The sequence below is a fragment of the Gymnodraco acuticeps genome, unplaced genomic scaffold, assembly GCF_902827175.1.
Source record: "Gymnodraco acuticeps unplaced genomic scaffold, fGymAcu1.1, whole genome shotgun sequence".
NCBI classification, from domain to species: Eukaryota; Metazoa; Chordata; class Actinopteri; order Perciformes; family Bathydraconidae; genus Gymnodraco; species Gymnodraco acuticeps.
The window spans coordinates 2,088,867-2,112,611 of NW_022992059.1; the positions used below are offsets into that span (position 1 = coordinate 2,088,867).

A 23,745-nucleotide genomic window follows, 5' to 3' on the forward strand; every position below is an offset into this window, starting at 1 on the left:
GTTTTTACTCTACTACATTTATTTGTGTTACTTTGCAGATTCTGATTAATGATGTGAAATATAAACAACCCTTAAATCAGACTTTAGTTACACCTGAGTAAAATTCAGCCTTATCAGTTTGTCTGTTTTGCACATCCTCCTGTTAATATCTTTGGACGTCCTGCACTAAACTGTTTTATTGTAGAGATCACTACAGTATCTTCTTGATATTTTCTATTCTATATTTCTATCATTGACCCCTATTTTGTATGTAGGCTACTCTTAATATTTAAATGTTTTCATCAAATATAACTTATTCAACAACTAAATTCAATAACGTGCTTTAACCACTAGGCGGTGCGATTTAAAAAACCAATGGTCTAGTTAATAAAACATAATAATATCAAACATAATATGACTATTAACTTTATTGTGAAATTAAAACAGAACGGTAAAGGAAAATACAGTTTCAGTCTCTCGATGTGAAGCTTATGCATTGTACCATGAACCTGTATAGACCTGTAACAGTCAACTGCATGAGGAGTTCGAAAGGTAGTTCAGAAAATCAGTAATATCTTTAAAAACTACAAAAAAATCCCTTTCTATCAGCTGTGCACCGTTATGGTGTAAATACAGACTATCTACTAATTGGATCAAATATAAAAGTCAGCCGAATTTGTGTTGATACTGCAAGGAGACGTATTGTGTGAAAAGAAATGGAAGATGTTGTTTAATTGGTGATATATTTATGATCCACGTCACGTATTCAGTGTTGGCGGCATCTCTTCCAGTTTGTCCAGAAGTCTTCTGATCAGGGCTCTATAAATAAATATCTACGGCAGATATGTAATATTTAATGCAGCCGAACCATGTATTACAATGCCGTTATGTGATGACTTTCAAAGAGAAAAGCAAGAACACTCGGAATAAAGTTTTTTTAAATTTTTTTTTAATGTTTTCCGATTTCATATCACATAAACACCATATCCCGACGTGCATTGCGGCGTGATTTTAGCCTATCAAAACCTCTGAAAAAAGAAATGTGTCTCTCAGAATCGAAAGAGAAAAACCTCATTTGATCATTGGTTTTTATTATGAAAACGTTGAGACCGGAAATACTGTTTTCAACCCGTAACTTTACATGGAAGCTTGCACACGTTCTCCTGACGAAACCTCAAATCATCTTCGTAATATCTATCAAACTATAGATCCTACATATCGACTGGACGTGGATTCTAAAAGTACAATATATACTTATCGCTAGAAATCTAACTAGAGGCCGACAACTTTAAAACGTAATTATAGGTCGTATTAAGCGCTTGAACAAACGACATATTTGGTCGTAATAAGGGCTTGAACAATCGACCCATTTGGTCGTATGAGTTGGAGGACTTGTTGGGCTTTTAATGTGTGATTGTTTTTGTATTGCTTGATTTTAATTTCACTTTAACTGTATTTATTTGTTGTTCTTTTCTTTTCACTATCTTTGGAAAGCGACTTTGAGCACCTGTAAAAGCGCTAACAAAATTAATATATTATTATTATTATTATTATTATTATTAGGTAGACACTAGACAGGCATGTTTGACCTGACTGAAATGGTGGACAACGTTCACAGATACCTGATTTGTGTTTTTTTTTAAAGATCCTTTGATTTAGTAATTGCTATTGGGTTGTAAAGAGTAACAACTCTAACTAAAACATGTTTTATAAGAATCTGTCCTAGTTTTAAGCTATAATAACAAAAGGAAATAATTACATGATAAATGTTTTGTTGATTATATTTTGTATTATTAATCTGAATCTGAATCTTAAAGTAAATAAAGAGTTAAAATGACTATAGCCAATCCCTCAAACATTTAACATATCACAGTTTGTACAGCAACATCATTTCCACTAGATGGTGCTTCATAACTTGAGAAAGTCGTAGGCCAAAACCGTTAACCTCAAATAAAAGCCCCATGAATTTACAAAAAAAGCTGCATTACCTACCAATAATGAATTTATATTTTTTTTAAATAAAGTAAAATATAAAAATAGGTGGTAACAACAATTTGATATGTTATTGTTGCCAAGGGAGAATATCACCAGGCTCCAATAAAGATCACGTCGTTTTGTGAGTCATTGAGTTAGGTGAATCTATTGGACTTTGAAAAAGACTGTCTACTACGAACTCGTCAATATTGGTGCCTTCATGTGAATTTGGCGAATGTGTGGTACATTAAAATATGGATTTATATGTTTAAAAAGGACAATTAGTTTGTCCAGGCCTATAACTACCACTGAATCAGTAGAGTGCTCCTGGCATGAGGTGTTTCCTTCCTCCCTTTTTATTAAAAAAAAATAACAAACTTTATCTGTGTTTTACAAAGCACATTTTCCCACATCAAATGTGATAAAATACCTTATATTATTTTAGCTGCTGTAAACTGCCTCAGCTTCCATCGCTGCTCCACCTGGTGGATAGATAAAGCATTATGACTATTAGCATCTTTGTAATGTCCCAATGATGCAGCCTCTCTGAGCGTGGTGAAAGACCCCCTCTCTGGGGTCTCTGGGAGTGTGTGAGCCTGCTGAGGAAGACACGGCCTGGCAAACAACAATGGTTGAGTAGGCAGAGAATCGCGACTACCATGAAGGTTGCACCTGCAGGGTTATTTGAAGTTTGGCTTTATACATATGGAGAGGATTACAGCCATGGGGTTCCAGGGGAGCAATCGATGTACATTATTTCTCCAAGACCTTCAATGTGTTCATTTTAAATCTGCCTGCTTGCTTATACAATTAAACCCTTACTGTTATTCTGAAACATTTTGTCTTGTGGGAGCAATTCCTTTGTTACCTTCTTAACTCTAATCTGATTAACATTGGAATTATTGAGGTGATAATGTTCTTTTTTTTTTTAAAGGAGAATAATAAGACAACAGCTATGTTGGTGTCCCCTTGATGCTTAAAATAAAATAAAATGTTGGCTTTAGGTTTATAGTGTTGACGTTTTATTGCTTTCTTTACACAAAGTTGTACATTCTTGCCAGATCGACCACAAATAATATTTGACTTGAATTATGATTACCCTCCTACACAAAAACTTTGTATATTTTAAATATGATATTTTCCTTAACTTGTAAGCTTATTACAACTTAATTTGATTCAAATGTAAATTTAAAAATGTGTGTTTTACTTTATGGATTAAATGGATCATAAGAAAGAACAAATATTTTTTGTTTTTTGTTTAAATATAACCATTTAATTAATGAGACCGTATACCTTTTTTTCTATCTTTGTCAAAATAAATGAATGACAATGTTTCTCGTGATGATCTGATGGTGATGGCTGACAGTAATTGGAGTAACAGTGATGATGCATTGACACATTATGTTATCATGTTGAACACTGCTTTCAGTCACATCATTTAGCATAGTCGAACAATTTGTCAAATCCATTTTTGTGGGGTCAATGATTACAGTAAAGGTGCTGCCCATTTATAACGTCAATTTTAGTTAATAATTGGTTATGTTTTACATGGTCATATGGATATGAAAGAGTTGTTTCTTCTTGAAGGACTTCTATTTTGGCTGGGCTAAAAAATGCCAGAGACTGATTTTAACTGTTTTTAAAATTCATAAATCACATTCATGGTTTATTGTGTGGGTAAATGTTGTAATAGTTGTAGAATAGTTTATAACTTCTGTTTGCTAGTTTTCTTTTCTTTTTCTTTTGGACTGACACTGAGTGCTGTACGATAACAATAATCCCCAAGACAAGTGGCAATAATACATCTAAGCTGGCCAAAAATCAAGATTTTACTGTGGGCTCATATAACAAAGAACTACAAACAATAATTTGCAATAAATAGTGACATTGTATCTTGTAGTTTATTTGATAAGCTTGGTTGAAAATACAAAGCTCTTTACAGGCTATATAATTATAACATACCATTATAATGCGTGTTATTTTCTTCCTTCAAGTGTATGCTTTAAATAAAGTTTTATACAAAAAATTGGGGAAGGAGAAAAAGGCGGAAGAAGGTGGAAGAAGAAGAAATCAGCCATCTTCGTGAGGTCGAAATCTGCAGTGCAGGGTAATATCTTTAGTTTGTATTTATCTTCATCTGCTCCAGGGTTTATTGAACATGCGTAGCAGCCGAAAGACTGCAAAGGGGTTCATAATATTTACAACGGCTTAGCTTTCACTAGCTCCCTGCTAGCATGTGGCAAAACTGCGTAGCTTCAGGAAGCCACTGCGCTGCACTAACGTTACTGATAACGTCATTCGCTTATCATCCTGCTAAATACTAATGTCTCAGAAGCGAATGTGCGTTAATAAATATCTAAAGTTGTTTGAAAAACTCAGAGGTAATGCTAAGGAGGAGTCTCTCTGAGGCTCACATCCAACCGGAAACACAACGTTCCCCTGCCTGCTCTATCCACTGCACGAAGCCTACTGTGTAGCCTACTACAATGTACTACACTATGATGTACTACACTGTTCTAAATTGTACTGTGCTGTACTGTACTAGACAGGCTACTGTTCGTCTGTCTGTTTACCGAGCCAACCTTTTGAGACACAACGTCAACAGTTTTTTTAGAAAAGAAAACTTTATTGATAAAATGCCGAAAATACAAACAAGTCAACAGTGTTATTAACAGAGTTGGACACATTACTCATATTATTAACTCCAAATAAAAGTTGCAATACTCCAGTGTAGGATTAGGAATACTCAGTTACAAGTAAACGTCCTGCATTCAAAATTGTACTCAAGTAAAAGGACACTTTTTACACGTATTAGCATCAAAGTATAACTTGCTGGAGAACCTGATAGTCTAACCCTATTCAGACCTTCTTATTATACATCCATGATTCAGACTGGTACATATAAGCACCATACTTTTATAATTTACACTTTAAATGATTGTATTGTAATGATTAATGCATTCATGTGTTCATCACTTTAATGTTGCAATTGTTAAAAGTGGGGTTTATTTGAATTAATTGATTGTTAGCCTATAATAATATATGATAATGTCTAAGCAGATTTATATTTCAATATAAATCTAAATCTGCAAAGTAGATAGTAACTACATTTGTAAATTAAATGTAGTTGAGTTGAGCAAAATGTGAAAATACGAAAGTACCACACCTTTTTACAGTACAGTACTTGAGTAGATGTACTACATATACATGTATTACAAACCACTATGGTTATTAAGTGATGATAACACAAAAACAAATCGATCGCATCATAATGACGAAAAGTAAAACAATGTAAAATAAAAACATTATTAAAAAAGATAATTGGGGATCTGAGAGGAAAATTCTAGACAATGATGTGAGCGTATTAGATAAATGTTACAGACATGAGCTGCCTTTTTTCTTTGTGAATGTACACGTTTCAATGTGACATTTTGTTCTAATAATAATTAAATAAGTAGTTAGCACGATGAAGACAAAGGCCATATAGTCATGGATTGGAAAATATTTGGTGGGACTGCAACTATTGCAACTATACTGCAAAGTATTTCTCCTCCGTTATTAGGGCATTGTTTAAGGTATGGCAATGTGACTTATTCAGTGGTGCAGTGATGATGTACTTTTATAAGCCAACCAATTTAGCAGAGCACAGGCTTTCTCTACAAAAAGCAATGGTACTTTTCATTTGAATTTTTAAATATAATAAAAATACAATCTTTGTGTAATTACTGGTGTATTGAATGTCGTAGAACATAATCTGTTGTGCTTATGTTGACCACAGACCTTATTTCAGACATCTCACCAAAAATGATTTCTAAAAGACAGTGACTGTATTGATCCACTCCATTAGAGATGGTTTCAACAGGGCTGATTAATGTGGGTATTTTGAGCGCACCATGGACAGAGATAATTAGTCATTGGTTACTTTACACGGAAAACAAAGGAATTCATTGAAATACATCTTCATTTCCAGAAGCAACCAAACAGTGTTCGGTACCACTTTACAATAAGACTACCCTTATAAAGGGTTTACGAATAGTTTGTTATTAATTTATTAATTAGGTTGTGAACACTTTTTAAATCATTAATAAGCTTTTATAAGACATGAGATAAACAGGGCGACTGTGACCGGTTGCTTGCCAAATAGTGAGCCCACATTTATCTGTACTGCTAAGCCTTCTATTGGCTACTTAGCTTACTTTGTCTTCTTCATCAGCCAGCATCCTTGGTATCTGTTGCTCACTGAGTTGATTCTCGCTAAGTAGCCAATATAAGGCTTAGTCATCTTGCTAAATAGTGAGCCTGTGTTGATGCATGAAAACTATATTACAACTGGTTTATAAATGGTTCTTAATGATTAATTAAGTGTTTACAACCTAATTCATAACCTAATTATAAACCCTTTATGAATCCTTTATAAGGGTAGTCTTATTTTAAAGTGCTACCGAGTGTTGAAATCATATCAAAAAAGGTTACTGATACTAAAACAAAGCTAACTACTTTTCTTCTTCACTGTATCATTTCAGATGCCGAGACATTGCTCAGCCGGCGGCTGCAAGTCTCGGGACAACCGTGAGACTCGTAGTGCTGGGATCACCTTCCACAAGTGAGCCTGACAGAGCGTGTGTGACACATTATCTAATCTAATGTTATCAGTATTATACTAAGTAGAATTAGATGCCGGTAGTGGCTGCGTAGGATGGTTTCAGACATTTCCAATAATTCCAGAGCGCTGTAAAGTCCAGATTTAAACACTGATTGAGAACAGATCAATACACCACATGTTTAACCAAGATATTCTGCTTCAGTCCATATTTGTCAGCGTTAAGACTTTCAAAAACAACATCTTTAAGGCACACAAAAAAGGTTTGCGTCACAAAAAAGGAGGAGGAACTGTTAGTTATAATCGATACTGAGAATGGATTTAGGCTAACTCATCTAATCCCATGAATGACTTTATTAAGCATTAATTAGAGTATTTTTTAATATACATTTATTTTGCTTAAATATTTTTTGATTATATTGACGAGAGACATTCAATGCTTCATCCAAAAATCTAAAAATAAGCTTTCAATGTATAAAAACAGATGTTTGGTATAGTACAGCTTCACATAAATGCAGCGCTACAGAACACTGCCCTACTCCACTCACATGGCCCTGTTAACAATCATTATTTTGTAAAACAAAGACTGTGCTAGTGGTAGCTATAAAGCAGGGGTGGAGAACCTTTTTCCTCTCAAGGGCCATTTCAATTTTCACAACATCCTCCGAGGGCCGTACAAATGATTGAACTCAACCTCTGCTAAAAAATACTAAAATCACAGCCCATTAATTTGGCCTTTCTTTCATGCTGTGCAAAGAAAAATAAACCTCTTAATCCAGATATCTTACCATGTGCATAGACACACAAATGTATTTAGTATCCTATCCATGTGAACATGATTTAAGTGGGGGGGGACACACCTAACTTCCTCTAGGGGGATCCGGGGGCAAGCTCCAAGATTTTTTTTATATTGAAGTTAAAAGCATCAATCTGGTGCACTTTGAGCACTAAATTAAGAGATCTATGGATACATCTCTCAACACCCATATGAAACAGAACTGTAAACAGATTTTCTTTTTCTTTATGGATATTTTACAAATCACTCCCCTTTCAAACTGTATGCTTGTTTATTAATAACAACTTTTTTTTTACTGTCATATAGTATTTTATACCTGTTTTTCATTTATTCTCTTATTTTTTTATAATGATCATATCAAGGTGTGCCTTAACCTCACTGAGCTGAGGTTATCAGCCTCTCAGTCTGTCAGGAGAGAGCTCTCTTCCACCTGGTTGGAGAAACAGCTCCTTATATTTGTTAGCATAGCTAGCTAACCAGATGCTAATAACAACATTCCCCGGTACCGCTCTCTCTCTCTCACTCGCTCAAACAAAATGCACTCGTGCCACACACACACACACACACACACACACGCACGCACGCACAGCACGCACACACACACACACACACACACACACACACACACACAGAGCCGAGCTTGAGTGATACATAAAAAGACCCAGAAGCAGTTGTACTTTAATGTAATATATTATTTTCGATGACGTTATTGTATGATCAAATGACAGATGAGCTGATCGCCACTGGGCTTACAACTAAAGACACAGCCACGCAAAAACTGCGGCATGTGTACGGCAATTTTTTTGCGGTGTAGATTTCTTAAAAAATGTTTTTGTATGTTTATAAATTACATATACGGCCCGGAGGCCGGAGGTTCCCCACCCCTGCTATAAAGGATGAGCCGATAATCGATCAGTCAGTTCAGACGTTAGAAATTAGATATTGTAGGAGGCAAGGATCAACTGCTGGCTCCACCAAGAGAGAACTAATGTCGCTCAAGACTAGAGACTGCAGCACATCATTATATTATACACGCATTATGTTATACCTGTGTTGGATACCTCTTCTTAGTTTTTTCCTGTGATGGAAGAAGTTCTCTGATTTTTTACTTTGTTACAAGTAAAAGTCCTGCATTCAAAATCTTACTAAAGTAAAAATACAGAAGTTTGGCATCAAAATATAATTAAGTACCACATTTAAAAGTGGTGATGCCGAATGGCACATATATATATATATATATATATTGAGTTACTGGGTTACTATTACGATCATTTATATGTTTTTATTAAAGCTGGTAAATGTGGAGCTAATTTGGTTTCAAGGCAGGTCACTCCACAGAAACTGCTCTCCTCGCTGTCTCTGAGGAACTGCACACTGCTAAAGCAGCCTCCCTCTCCTCTGTCATCATCCTATTGGACCTGTCTGCTGCATTCGACACGGTGAACCATCAGATCCTCCTTTGCACTCTGAGTCCGACCCTTGTCAATTAACTACAGGGGTCCCTCAGGGCTCTGTTCTTGGTCCCCTCCTCTTCTCCTTGTACACAAACTCGCTCGGATCTGTCATTAGCCCGCATGGTTTTTCATACCACTGCTACGCTGACGACACCCAATTAATTCTGTCCTTTCCCCGCTCAGAGACCCAGGTCGTCGCACGCATCTCTGCTTGTCTAGCTGACATCTCTCAGTGGATGTCTGCTCATCACCTCAAGCTCAACCTTGACAAGACTGAGCTGCTTTTTCTTCCGGGAAAAGATTGTCCCACTCTTGACCTGACAATCAACATCGGCACCTCTGTTGTTTCCCCGACTCAGACTGCAAGGAATCTGGGTGTGACCCTAGATAACAACCTGTCCTTCACTGCAAACATCGCTGCTACAACCCGCTGCTGGAGATACACGCTTTACAACATCAGGAAGATACGTCCCCAGCTGACACAGAAAGCGACTCAGGTTCTGGTCCAGGCTCTCGTCATCTCACGCCTAGACTACTGCAACTCCCTCCTGGCTGGTCTACCTGCATGTGCCATCCGACCTCTGCAGCTCATCCAGAATGCAGCTGCTCGTCTGGTCTTCAACCTTCCTAAATTCTCCCACACCACTCCGCTCCTCCGCTCCCTTCACTGGCTTCCGGTAACTGCTAGAATCCACTTCAAGACACTGGTACTTGCTTACCATGCTGCGAATGGATCTGGCCCTTCCTACATCCAGGACATGGTTAAACCGTACACCCCAGCGCGTGCACTCCGCTCTGCATCAGCCAAACAGCTCGCTGCACTCGCACTGCGAGGGGGACCCAAGTTCCCATCAGCAAAAACACGTGGGTTTGCTATCCTGGCTCCAAAATGGTGGGATGAACTCCCCATTGACATCAAGACAGCAGAAAGATTACACACCTGCCGGCGCAGACTGAAAACTCATCTCTCAGTGAGCAAAAGTATAGGAACAGAGACATAAAATAGCGTGAAAAGTTAATAATACTTAGTATTTAGATGCAAGTCCTTTGCTTGCAATAACTGCATCAAGCCTGCGACCCACTGACATCACCAAACTTTTGCATTCTTCTTTTGTGGAGAATGCATGCTCAAAAGGGTTTAAGTCTGGAGATTGACTTGGCCAGTCTAAAACCTTCCACTTATTTTCCCTGATGAACTCCTTGGATGTTTTGGCAGTGAGTTTTGGGTCGTTGTCTTGCTGCATGATGAAGGATCTCCCAATCAGTTTGGTTGCATCTCTCTTTAAATTGGCAGAGAACATGTTTCTGTAGACTTCTGAGTTCATTTGGCTGCTGCCATCATGTGTCACATCATCAATGAAGATCAATGAGCCCGTCCAGAAGAAGCCATGCAAGCCCAAGCCATGACATTACCTCCACCGGGTTTCACTTATGAGATGTGATGTGTGTTTGGGATCATGAGCAGATCCTTTCTTTTTCCACACGTTACCCTTTCCATCACTTTGGTAAAGGTTCATCTTTGACTCATCAGTCCATAAAACTTTGTCCCAGAACTGTTGAGCCTCGTCTCTGTACTTTTTGGCAAATTCAAATCTGGCCATCTTCTGGTGTAGCCTCTGTACTTTTGTTCCCAAAGTCTTCTGCTAACGGTGAATTGTGATACCTTCGCTCCTGCCCTCTGGAGGTTGTTGGTGATGTTTCTTTACAGTTCTCACAATGTTTCTGTCATCAACTGCTGATGTTTTCCTTTGTCGACCAGTTTGAAGTCTGATGCTCAGTACACGCTTTCTTCTTAAGGACATTCTAAATGGTTGTACTGGCTATGGCCAACGGCTCTGATGTATTTTCCATCTTCTCTCAGTTTCAAAATTGCTTGCTTTTCTCCCGTAGGCAGCTCTCTAGTCTTCATGTTGGTTACACCGTTGTAACTGAAAATGCAGTCTGCACAGGCAAAACCCAAAGCTCAAACTGAGAGTAGACATGCAGTGCTATTTATTGTTAGAATAATCAATGTAGCAGGACACACCTGGGCAACAAAAAAACACCTGTCAGGCACATGTTTCAATACTTTTGCTCACTTGAAACATTTCTGGGTTTAAAACAAAAGGTGCTATCTTCTCAGTTGTTTAACAGGTAGATGTAAATACCTGGAATTAAAAGCTGAAATACTGACCTTTTGTCTCATATTCATCTTTTGATGTCAAACCTAATTGTTTTCAGTGGACAGCAAAAATAAAGCAATTAGCCTCGCTGTTCCAATAGTTTTGGAGGGGATTGAATAAAGGTTGATATATATACAGTACATACAGTCGTATGTACTGTATATATCAACCTTTATTCAATCATTGATTATTTAATTTATATATTTTATTAGCTAATAATTAAATCTAACTAGTAATTAAAAGCTGTAAAATAAATGGAGTGGAGTAAAAAATACAATATTAGCTTCCAAAATGTAGTGGAGTAGAAGTATAAAGTACAGTACCGAACTTGAGTAATGTACTTTGTTACTCTCCACCATATTTCCTATTTACCTTGTACTGAAGTGACAGAATGTATTTACTTGTGATGGCCAGACTACCAAAAGGAGCGACACGGAGGAGCCTCTGGATCAACAACTGTCACCGGGCGGACTCCTGGGACCCTCAGACTGACTTTGTTTACTTCTGCTCCAAACACTTCACCCCACAGAGCTTCGAGCTGACTGGATGCAGGTCTGTACTCATTCAGACACTGGAGTGTTGATGTGATAAAGCACTGTCTCCTGCTCACAGCGTTACAATAGAAGATTCATGTGTTTGACCTGTGCACTCACAGTGGGATCAGGAGACTGAAGGAAGAGGCTTTTCCTACAGTGTTTGACTCTTCTTCAACAACCAAAGGGAAGAGAAGAGTGACACAGCAGACAGCAGGAGGTTTGCGTCTCAGGTAACACACCTATACAGTTATGTGTGTGACGTACCATCAGCAGCTCAGAAGCCAGCTGATGCGCAGCGTTAATATGTGCGACATAATGCTTTTTACCTGCAGTTTGATGCTATGAAACAAAGCTAGCAGAAGATGATACACTTCCCCCATGCATGGCACTTCAAGCCCTTGACATGTTGGAATTAGAGCTGTAATCATGTCTCTGTACAACTCAAAACACTGCTCCTGTGTTTATGGTTGGATATCGTTTCAAATATTACTAAAACCAGTACCCATACAATAAATGGGAAGTGATACTAAAAGATTCATCTGAAACCCATCATGTGAGTAGAAGCTGTGTCCCCACTGGCTAGCTATTTGCAGTGACTCTGCACAGCGCCCTCACAGTGGCTAATGCCGAGAACATCACCCACCCACTCTCAGTGGCAGAGGGGGGTTGTCACAGAAACGTACCGCCCATCTCCTGTGTCCCCATCAGGGACAACGATAAGCGCTCTCTGACAGTTACCGTTGTAGGCTCTGTTGCGCTATTGGCTAAAATCCCTGTGTCCACTCAAGAGGGAGTTTCTCTCCCACTACCCCCCCACGTCTGAAACACCTCCATTGGACTGCTTTGTTTATTTACGTTACATAGTGACATCACTATGTAACACTCACGCTTCTATTGGCTATGGCACCAATACATAAAGATAGGCCAAGGGGACGCAACATCTCTAAGCGGTTGACCAATCACAACAGAGCCGGCCAGCTAACCAATCAGAGCAGACTGGGCTCTGGTTTCAGACAGAGGGTGAAAAGAGGTGCTGCAGCACATGAGAAAAATAAAGAGCTTTTTGAACATTAAAGCATGGAGACAAGTCCCAGTAGACACATAATAGTGGTGCCCCTTTTAATATTGGGTTGTTACATTACATTACATGTGACTTGTTAGACGCTTTTATCCAAAGCGACTTACATAATCAATACTGTGGACAATCCCCACAGGAGCCCTTTGGGGTGAAGTGTCTCAGGGACACAATGACATGCTGACTGCAGTGGGGTTTGAACCTGTGCTCCCCTGATCCCAACACTAACCCACTGCGCCACACGGTTATATTGATGAACCTTATTTTGGAAATGTTTTCATTGTTCCCCCACTTGTATATCCTGCCAAAAGGCTATGTGGGCACTGTGGCTCCAGGGTTTAAAGGTGCATACATGTTACAGGGTCAGTGGTTTTGATTCCCAGCCCCTGCATGTCCAAGTGTCTTTGGGCGAGATACTTAACCCCAATTGCTCCTGTTGGCATGTCTGTGGTATTGGAGTGTATGTGAGTGGCTTTGGATAAAAGTGTCAGCTAAATGTTTTTAATAATCAATAAATAATCTTTCTTTTCTGTAGGAGGAATCGGCACTCAGACGACCTGCAGAATGCTCAGCAGAAGACAGATGGGGGTGAAACTTCCAAACAACCAAATGGAAACACACCTGCATCTCCCCAAGAGCCCTCAGAGGTGGAGCAGCTCCCACAGCAGGAATCCAGTCCAGAACCAGAACCAGCGTGTCGTCCGCAGTCCCCATCACGTTACATGAGGCGTCTGCCCCCTCCTCCAGGCTTCTACCTACCCAAGGAGCACAGCTACGCTCAGCTCTGCCCCCTGCTGTGGAGGAGACGCTACGACCAGGCCATAGACTGCTTGGAGAGAGCCTTACGACAGCTGCATGCGGCCCGGCGGAGGGAGAACCGCCTGCGGAGCACCGTGCTGAGGCTGCGGGACAAACGGCTGAAGCACACTCTCCTCCTGTCACAAGATGGTTTTAGAACCTGGGGGGAGAAGAGACTAGGCAAAGGAGGTTCTAACCAGGGGGGGAGAGATGCTACATCTGAGGGCGTAGGGTTGTTTGAGGACAGATGTGTGGATCAGATGGAGCATTGTCTGCCAGACTCTAGCAGCTGCTCTGAGGAGGAGAAGGGATTCTGCTTCTACTGTGGAAGAGGGCCGGAAGCACGCAGAGCTTCAAAGACTTCAAATGATGTGGAGCCTGCAGTGCATGAGGACACGCTAAAAATGAGGGACCGGGTAGAAACCAGTACAGTCGCAAACACTACAAACATACAGGAAAGACCACCTGGAAAAAGTGTAGAAAGTAGTGACTTAAATGGAACAAATCCCCAAGTCCTGCTCCAAACTCAAGGTGTCCAACATGTGATCCCTGGGATGTCTCTGTCTGATTTTCGTGAGCAACTGCTGCTCTCTGAGGGGGAGAGTGGGGCTCTGGGTGAGGAGACTCCCCTCCAGCAGCTGTTCCTGATACAGGGGGGGGGAGAGGGGAAGCTCCTCCTGGTGCCTGTCCCTGCTGAAGATAAAATACAGAGCTTTCTCAAGATGGAGTGCGCTCCTGATGAAGGCCAAGTTTCAGAACTGGATGTTAAACAACTGATGGAGAGGGGGGGAGGCCAGCATTCTGTCCTCAGCACCCAAACGGGGGAAGATGTGAGGGAGAAACTTAAAGAACATCTGGAGGGATTTCACCTCCAGCTCAGCACAGAGTTTATAAACTGACGGGATGTTCTGAATGAACACCACAAATCATTCTGTTACAGTAATCATTCATTTGTGCCACTCTTACATTTACTGAATGTGTACAGAGGCTTTTAAAAAAGCTTTATGGACTTCTTCAGTTCTTCTTCTTTTGAAGGATGAATTGGTTGTGTAATGTGCAGAGCCAAGCCCAAGTGAATATATCTGTTTGTGTTTCACAGCCTGGTGTGTCTTCTTCCTCCCAGCTCCATTGTTGTTATTCTTTATGTGTTTGAGAGGAAGCCAATGGAGTCAGAGTTGAGACAGTAGCTCTCTTTCATTTGTTGACAACAAGAGGAATGATTATTTAATTTGTAAACTAAAATCAAATTAAAAAACAAAAATACAACTGGGAGAAGACTAACACATGAACATTGTATGCATGAAATGACAAATATCTAATGCTGAAACACAAGGACAGGTACACGTTCAGGTTTTTAAACGTGTTTCAGATGCCTGGGTCTGTGGTTCACAAGCTTTCACCATTATGTTTTATTCCACAACATAAAATACATCAATAAATACCCTACTGCTGATGTCTGGTGCTTCACTAGCCACCTTTAACTTTGACATCTGTTCAGCTGCAGGGGGGGGGTGGTATCTGGTATCTGTCTGTCCAGCTGCAGGGGGGGGGGGGTATCTGGTATCTGTCTGTCCAGCTGCAGATGGAGAGAGGGGGGGGGGGGTATCTGTCTGTCTGTCCAGCTGCAGGTGGAGAGGGGGGGGGGGGGTATCTGTCTGTCTGTCCAGCTGCAGGTGGAGAGGGGGGGGGGGGGTATCTGGTATCTGTCTGTCCAGCTGCAGATGGAGAGGGGGCGGGGGGGGGTATCTGTCTGTCTGTCCAGCTGCAGGTGGAGAGGGGGGGGGGGGGTATCTGTCTGTCTGTCCAGCTGCAGGTGGAGATGGGGGGGGGGGTGTCTGTCTGTCCAGCTGCAGATGGAGAGGGGGGGGGGGTATCTGTTCTGTCTGTCCAGCTGCAGATGGAGAGGGGGGGGGGGTATCTGTCTGTCCAGCTGCAGGTGGAGAGGGGGGGGGGGTATCTGTCTGTCTGTCCAGCTGCAGGTGGAGAGGGAGGGGGGTATCTGTCTGTCTGTCCAGCTGCAGGTGGAGAAGGGGGGGGGGGGTATCTGTCTGTGTCCAGCTGCATTAGGCAGGCCTCCAGAGCAAGTCGGACAAAATAGGCTTGTTTGAGACAAGCAAGACCTGCGCAGTTGCGATCAACGTCTTGCTAGTGCGTTGCATGATGGTTAGTCATGTTGTCCGACTTGCTCTGGAGGCTCGCCTACATGAGACGTTGAAATCTCGCGGGACAAAGACGCCCGCAGCCTTGAGAGCGAGGCGCGGCGAGGCGGCGCAGTTGCTCTCCACGGGCTGCGGAAGAGAAATGCTTGATGGGAAACGACTCGCTGGTATCTCGAGCTGAGCGCTCATTGGTGGTTTTTACCACGTGCTGCTGATGAAACTCTCCAATTGGCTCGGCAAAAGTTTTGTGTCAGTTTTACGTCGCCACATCCATTCATATTTTTCATCATTGTTCCACAATGTTTATCATCATGACATTAATATCTATATATTTTATACTATACTTGCACTGCTTACCGTTTTCATACTTTATATATCTTAGCATATTCATACACACTGTTCATACTGCTCACAGGCTGCTGTGTATATCTAGTGTATTCATAGCCCTCACTGTTTATTCATCATTCAATTCATTCTATATTTTATTCTGTAGATTGTGTACATTACTTTTCACTTCACTGCTTGTTGCACCTGGTTAGAAGCTAAAGTGCATTTCGTTGTCTCAGTACCTGTAATATGTGCAATAACAATGAAGTTGAATCTAATCTTGAGCAGGAACAAATGTATTTACTTAGTACATACAGGGTCGGCTCTAGAACAAATCAAATGGGGGGGCAATCATTTACCAAGGGGGGGCACACACTGCCGTCAACAACCAACACACAAACACCAACGCAACTTCAATTTAAAAAAACATGCTGTAAAGTTTATTGTCTCTCACACACATTGCAGGGTGTAGTGCTATTTTATAGCGCACCTATGACTTCTGCATACATGCACGGTTGTGGCACGATCACCAAAACAGAAACATATGGACATAGGCCACCATATGAAAAGTGTGCAAATGTATTTAGTATCCTATCCATGTTTTAGGTGGGGGTGGACCTAACCTCCTCTAGGGGGGTCTGGGGGCATGCTCCCCCGGAAAGATTATTTTAAAAATATTGAAGTTAAATGCATCAATCTGGTGCACTTTGAGAGCAAAATGAAGAGATCTATGGATACATCTCTCAACATCCATATGAAACAGAACTGTAAACAGATTTACTTTTTCTTTATGGATATTTTACTAATCACTCCCCTTTTAAACTGTATTCTTGTGTTACTGTCCTATAGTATTTCATACCCGTTTTTCATTTATTCTCTTATTCTTTAATAATTATAATGATCATATAAAGGTAGCCTATTCCTCGCAAATACTTGTTTACATAAATGGTCACCAAACCGTTTGAGACCCACTGAGATAACTTACACTAAAGTTAACTATCTAAACACAGAGTCCTTTACCTCACTGAGCTGAGGTTATAAGATCCTCTCAGTCTGACAGGAGAGGACTCTCCTCCACCTTGGTGTAGAAACAGCTCTTTATATCCGTTAGCATAGCTAGCTAACCAGATGCTAACAACAATATTCCACGTTACCGCTCGCGCACTGACAAAATGCGCTCGTGCCACACACAAAGAGCCGAGCTTGAATGAAACACAGAGACCCATGTACTTGTACTATACTGTATATCATATTATTTTCGATGGCTTTACTGTATAATCAGTATAACAGATGGACAGATCGCCACTGGGCTTTCATCTAAACACACAGCCACGTAATGATAACAAAACAAAAGTCGGGGTCATTGGTCAAGCAACACACCAATCAGAGAGCAGCAGTGAGCACACCTCAGGCTGTGTTTCATATAAAGAATAAATAAAGAATACAAATTTGTATTCTTTATTTTTGATGTATTTCACACAAAAAACTTTTGGTGGAAACGTTTTAACTTATATGATTACAACAAAAAAACGGCAAAGTGGCAATAAGGCTTGCCCACCCTGCGTTGGGGGGGCACAGTGACTCATTTGGGGGGGCATGGCCCGCGAATGACCCCCCATGACGCCGACCCTGAGTACATATCTGACATTAACGATTAAACACGTGTGCATTCTTTATAAATGCAAACCGAGTCAAGCCGACTCCGGAGGTGGCGGTATGCACCTTAAAGTGGTTTGCAATCCGCCAAATAACCGAGAGAAGAAGAAGAAGAAGAAGGTGAAGATGAAGAAGAAGAAGCCGACTCCGAGCTGTCCGACTTCAGGCGAGCTTTTTGAGACCTCCGCTATGGAAAGCCTAAAGTGCCACTATTCGCCCGTTTAAAACGCGCGTTTTTTGATCAAATAAACGCGCGTTTTTTTAATATGATAATGAGCCCCACCTTCTGTTTTGCATAGCCAGTACATTTAAAGTGTGTGCAACCAATCAGTGAAGAGTTAAGCCAGACTAAAGCAATCTCTTGATGAAAAGTTCCTGTAACCTACCCCATTGTGAGATTTAGATAGAAAATAATCACAATAATTAAATCTAAATTAAACATTTACAGTAAATAATATAAAGTATAAACATATCTACAGTCACAATTTCATTAATGTTATTCATACTTTCTGTTGTGTAGTTTATTAATGTTCCCGTGCTTTCAGTTTCCATCCAGTAATATAATCAGTAGAGGAAAAGTGTGTGATAGATATTAACTTTACTCCACAATTTCCTACCGTATTATTAAATAAGTCAGCACAGCTGAGGGGACACCTGTAACTCAATTCATGTGATTTTTGGGTGATTTATTCAATAAAAACCTCTGTATTTTCAGAGTTAATCAAATGACAACCACATTGTTATCTAAAGTGTCTCAAACACGTTTAAGGAGTGCAATGCAAGTGAAAGGTACACTAATAAAAGTAAAACGTTGTACCAACAAAAAAAATATTAGAGTAATCAATCACACGAAATATTTTACATTGACTCAATTTCTTCAGATCAATCTGTATATTTTAATACCAGAGCACATTTATTTGAATGAAAAACAAGTTGTTCACACAACCAGCTTTGGCCTCTGAGGCAGCCATTACCTGATCTTAGACATGTTAATAAGTACCACAGTTAAAATGCGGTAATATGTGGGCCGCTTCCAAACATCAAACTCTTAGAAAAAAGACTTGTCCTTATTATCCACTGCACACTTTTTTAAAGCAACACTGACAACGTGCGCCTGTGAGACATGTAATCTCTGAAAATGATTAGACATGCATAACTTCTACAGTGAAAATCGGTCATACTGTAAGTGCAACTTCTGAATACAACACTTTTTCGCAAATGTTTTACAATGCATAATTATTATAAAACCTTGGTTTTAGAAACCTTACCATGTAACAATGGTAACTGTGAGTGAGTGCAACAAAGTGTCTACCAGCTGGGTTCTCGGTCTATTCACTTTTGGGCTCATCTTTTTCCCCTCCATCAGGACTTTTTGCACAACTTCAAAAGTGGATTGCAGTTATTTCTGATATCTTAAGTTCAGTCAGACAACTCACGTGTTCCTTTAACATGTTTATTAGAAGCAGCATATAGTTGAGTTTGGCGACTAGGCTCGGGCATCATCACTCCATAGATATACATAGCACGATGAGTGATGATCAAATAACTAACCCCCGAGCCTACAGGTGGAAGCTGGGGTGGAAGCTGGGGTGGTGGTGGGGCAGCGAGCAGCAGCGACGTAGAGGTATCTGCAGCAATAGCAGCAGCAAGCAATGCATGGAGAGAGATCTGGCAGGTTAAATAGAGCGGCATATTAAGGAGACTCTGTTTGGTTGGTTGTAGAGTGGCAAGGGGGCGTTATGTATGAATGCAGCATAAGTGCTCGAGTTGACTGCCTGAACTAGCTCGCAGGCTTCGCCCCATTTCAGTGCGTATATGAGCCCGAAGAGCATGGCAAAAGCTGTCGCAACCGAGGGCAAGCCGCTGAGGACCTCTGTTCCTTCGATGAGAACCTTGACGTCTTTGGGTCGATGAAAGCTGATCCTCTTTCCCAGTGTCAAAGGCTTCCATTGTTGCCTGCTCCAGTTCTCCAGCCTCAGCGTCCTGCAGATCATGCAAAAAAAAGGGGAATGGATGAGGACCACAGAGCGTAGTTCAACAGGCCTGAGGCGTCAGTTCAGTCGGCCCAAGAGGAAAGCTCAGGAGGTCATCACAAATGACTATCTTTCTAACCAAGCAGTTATTTGCATGCAGTACAAATATGTTTTTCTTTTATGAACAAACTTCTTGTGAGTGAGTGGGAGGTCTTACCTGGAATTCTTGATGAGATGGTCAACAGGTTCACCCAGGTAGATCATTAGAGATTTGAGGACGCATTCTCTTCTGATGGCGATGTCCACAGTCTGAGTAAGAACAGAGATATATATATATAATAAATTAAATGCAAATAAAGGAGGATTCAGCCACTGATCCCTACAGATAAAAAACTCATTCATAGATACCTCATCCAAAACCTGCAAGATCCCGGTGGTCTTCTGTTTCACAACTCCTCCCCTGCTCCTGATGACCTGAGTGTTTGTCCAACTGCGCCAAGAACTTTGTCTCCAATGGAATTGTTGTTATGCGCATTAACTCAGCATTTACCTAGAAAATATAAGCAGCATAGAAAACTAAAAATACTGAGAATTTATAATACACATGTTTTTTATAAAGAGCCAATGGTTTGATTAAAAGTACTCCAAGTCAGCTTGTATGAATGTAACATTTAAATTAATTAATCCACATATTTATTGAAAACCACCACCAAATAAAGACACTAAGAGTAATAGATGTAAAGCTTATATTGTGATATATATTAAAAAATCAACGTCAACATATTTGCCTCGGCTGTCTATAGTTGTTAGTTAGTTGGGCCCTCAATTCTTCTCCACTACAGGCTTACAATCAAGGGTTTCATCTAAATAATTACCTCTTCCATGTGAAAAAGTGCAGGCCACCGCTCCAAGAGGCCTTCAATGCTTGGCCTCCGATGCACTATTTCTTGTCTTCAGTATCCAAACGCCTTCGCCATCTTTTCTTTTATTGATTGCCGGTTGTTTCTTTTCTGTTGTTCTGCCAAAAGGGAAATTGTCTCTTGCTCCATGCTTTCTGGAGTCTCACCGAGGCGGTGCTAGGCGAGACTTCTTTGCTGGCTGGGTTGATCGTGATGGCTGTGGTGGAGGCCTTTGTCCCGAGGTGTATCTTAATCTTGTGGCAGATGGAGATGGAGGCCACTGTAGTGATGATGGTCCTCTGGTCCTTTGCGGTGAAGGCCCTTGAGCCACGGTAGATCTTGACCTGGGGGCAGGGACAGATGGAGGTTCTTGCTGCTAGGCCCAGGCAACTGTGAAATCTGAAAAAATATATAGGACAATAATTACTACTAAGTTTGTTAAAATAAAGTTCAAGTGGAATGTTTCTCAAGCACAAATAACAATGCACAACTCAAAATAAAATTATCTCTCTCTCTGGAGGAGGAGGAGGAGGAGGAGGAGGAGGAGGAGGAGGAGGAGGAGGAGGAGGAGGAGGAGGAGGAGGAGGAGGAGGAGGAGGGTGAGGAAGGGTGAGAGATAGACGTTAGTATTTGGTGCTAGCTCGGAGCTAACGGAGATTAGAAGCCGTTTCAACAATAAGGAGAGGGAGAGCTCTCTCCTGTGGGACTGAGAGAGATAACGTCAGCTCAGGGAGGTTTGGTCATAATTTCCATCTATGTAATATTAGTTGTATATAAAATGAGTTAATAAATCATTCCACTGTGTGCAATAGGTCAGTACAAAATAAAAAACACAATTTGAAAGGGGAGTGATTAGTCAAATATGCATAAATAAAAAGAAAGAATGCAGACTAGGTAAGATAAAGATAGGAGAGAGGAGTTGATCAAATATGTGTTATTGCTTGTGAGCAAGCAGGATTTTTGATGATTGAAATATATACTAGTACCCCCCCTAGAGGATGTGAGGTCATCACAAATAAAACAGGTTCACATGGATAGGATACTAGATAAGTGTGCACACTCATTATATACACTACACATTTTTCTTGGATTTGTTAACACTATAGTCCCTAATATATTTGTAGAAAGGCAGGAAATGGAATTAAATTGAGAAAATGTTTCATTGCCCCCTGTTTTGTGTCCCCCCCACTTCGCAAACCAAAGTTACACCCTTACACCCACACAATGCAAGTACACTATTACTGTAATATTTACATTTACCTATCTTCAAATGGATCCTTGTTGCTGTATTCTCCAGGTTCTGATGCTCCATCTCCACTGCTGCTAGTGTTACAAGTCCGCTGTGCAGAGCTGGTAATCAGATAATAAGCCTGTTGATCAGGAGAAAAGAATGAAGCAGAGGGAAAGTTGCTGCCGTTTGTGTGGTTGTTCTAGCCAGAATGTATTAAACACATTAATAAATTCACTTACAAATTATATCTGTTTTCTCTATTTATCATTCTTTGTGTAACCGGTCTGGATTGACGCCACATGTATCTCTGCGTTGTGTCGAATGAAAACGACTTCCTTCTTGTCAACCAGGTTTATTATCTGTGCAAACAGAATATAATGACAGCAGGAAATGGCTTCACCAGCTTTCTACCTCAATACTTCTCCTCAGTGAGGCCTGAAGCTAACTGAGAATGTAAACATACATTTAGCAAATCAAAATAACCGTATGACATATGTGTCTCGAATAAAAAATGGACATAAATCCACATGCCATATTATGACTTTGATGAAGGATTAAAGCCTTTTTCATTTACAGTATATAATACAGTGATTACAGATAACACACACAACCCGGTCGACTGTACTCACTTTCACACTGCTATGTTGTACAGGCACACTATTAGCATAGCATTAGCGCTTTAGCATTTAAATAATATGAACAATTATGACCTCAGACCAGCATTTCACATATTTATACAAACAGAATAAACTTGAAATGTAAGCCAGACTAGTGCAAGGGAGTCATACACATGGTAACATGGTAGAGCCCTACATTATTCAGGGAGCAACAGCCTGCGCTAAAGAAGCTAGCGGACGCCATTAGCCACACGCTAGTGGCGTAGCTCACAGAATGACATTAAACTACACATAATACAGTTTCAAACACACTTCTTTGATCGAAATATGACATAATCTGTGTCCACACTACTAACCGGTTGAACAGGAGAAATGAATGAAGCAGATGGGAACATTGCTGCCATGTGTCTGGTCGTTCCATGGATGTATAATCGTTCTTCTTCTTCTTCTTCTCTCGGTTTTTTGGCGGATTGCAAACAACTTTAAGGTGCATACCGCCCCCTACTGTACAAGAGCGTGTATCAACATATCATCCTGTCAGCACTTGTGGAATTATACCACTGTATTTACGTTGTTTTCAATTCTTCCAATCAATCCCTTTTCACTCAAATACTTAAGAATGGCCTTCCTGGTAGCTCTTACCCCCTCACCTTCTGTTCCCAGTATCCCCATCAGGCTCCACTCTCCCTGTCTCTTAGTTTTTCCCTCTCTGTTTTGTACATGTTGCAGTGTAATATGATATGTTCCACATTTTTTTTAACTCCACAGTTCCTATGACATAGAGTAACATTCAATTCTGTGTGATCCAGTCTGAGTCTAGCTATCATGATTTCCTAGATTAAGTTATATGAGTAATTCTTTTCTGACAGTTGTTGTTGACTGTATACTTTTAAAAATGGATAATGAATCTGTGCATATCACCACCCTATCTGGTCTGACCTCTTCAACCCACTGTAATCCTATTATTACAGCCAGCATTTCTGTTGCACACTGATAATTGATCTGACGCTCTTTTTGAAATTGATATTTTAAAGTCTGGGATATATATACCAACTCCAACACACTCTTCCTTGTTCTTAGAACCATCGGGCGGTGGTGGCGAAGTCCATAGGGGCTTGGCAACTGGAAGGTCACCAGTTCAAGTCCCGGAAAGACCAAGTGCTACCGAGGTGTCCCTGAGCAAAGCACCGTTCCCTACACTGCTCCCCGGGTGCCGTACATAATGGCAGCCCACTGCTCCTAACACTAGGATGGGTCAAATGCAGAGAAAACCGTTTTGTTACACGGTACCTGTACTGTGTAATGACAATAAGTTGAATCTATCTATCTGTGTAGGCTATATTTTGAGGTAATTGTGATAATGATTGATTAATTGTTGATTGCACCTATACACAACCGTAATGCTTTATATTGTAATCTATCCATTTTTAGTAATGACGTTTTTGCTGCTGCTGCATATATATTATACACCCGTAATCCAGAGTTGTCTTCATAATTGCCCTATAGATG

The 23,745-nt window shown here is 40.5% G+C and overlaps 1 protein-coding gene and 2 long non-coding RNA genes across 5 annotated transcripts; 1 reads left to right on the forward strand and 2 right to left on the reverse strand.

Annotated features, from left to right (window-relative positions):
* Positions 1 to 3,984: 3,984 nt before the first annotated feature.
* Positions 3,985 to 14,827, forward strand: thap7 (THAP domain containing 7). 3 transcript variants are annotated; one of them, XM_034202168.1, is made up of 5 exons: positions 3,985 to 4,060; positions 6,477 to 6,556; positions 11,380 to 11,517; positions 11,621 to 11,731; positions 13,112 to 14,827. In XM_034202168.1, exons 2-5 carry the CDS (start codon positions 6,477 to 6,479, stop codon positions 14,271 to 14,273), a joined length of 1,491 nt encoding a protein of 496 aa, XP_034058059.1. In that variant the 5' UTR covers positions 3,985 to 4,060; the 3' UTR covers positions 14,274 to 14,827. The 3 variants fall into 3 exon arrangements, with proteins under 3 accessions (XP_034058059.1, XP_034058060.1, XP_034058061.1); XM_034202169.1 differs by lacking the exon at positions 11,621 to 11,731; XM_034202170.1 differs by lacking the exons at positions 11,380 to 11,517; positions 11,621 to 11,731.
* A 4,888-nt stretch (positions 14,828 to 19,715) lies between these two features.
* On the reverse strand, positions 19,716 to 20,795 carry LOC117537066. Its single transcript, XR_004567666.1, has 3 exons — positions 20,365 to 20,795; positions 19,898 to 20,039; positions 19,716 to 19,798 (listed from the first exon to the last, which is right to left on the reverse strand). It is a non-coding gene; the product is annotated as an uncharacterized LOC117537066 (long non-coding RNA).
* An 884-nt stretch (positions 20,796 to 21,679) lies between these two features.
* LOC117537067 lies at positions 21,680 to 22,685 on the reverse strand. Its single transcript, XR_004567667.1, has 3 exons — positions 22,593 to 22,685; positions 21,859 to 21,978; positions 21,680 to 21,758 (listed from the first exon to the last, which is right to left on the reverse strand). It is a non-coding gene; the product is annotated as an uncharacterized LOC117537067 (long non-coding RNA).
* Between the last annotated feature and the right edge of the window lie 1,060 nt (positions 22,686 to 23,745).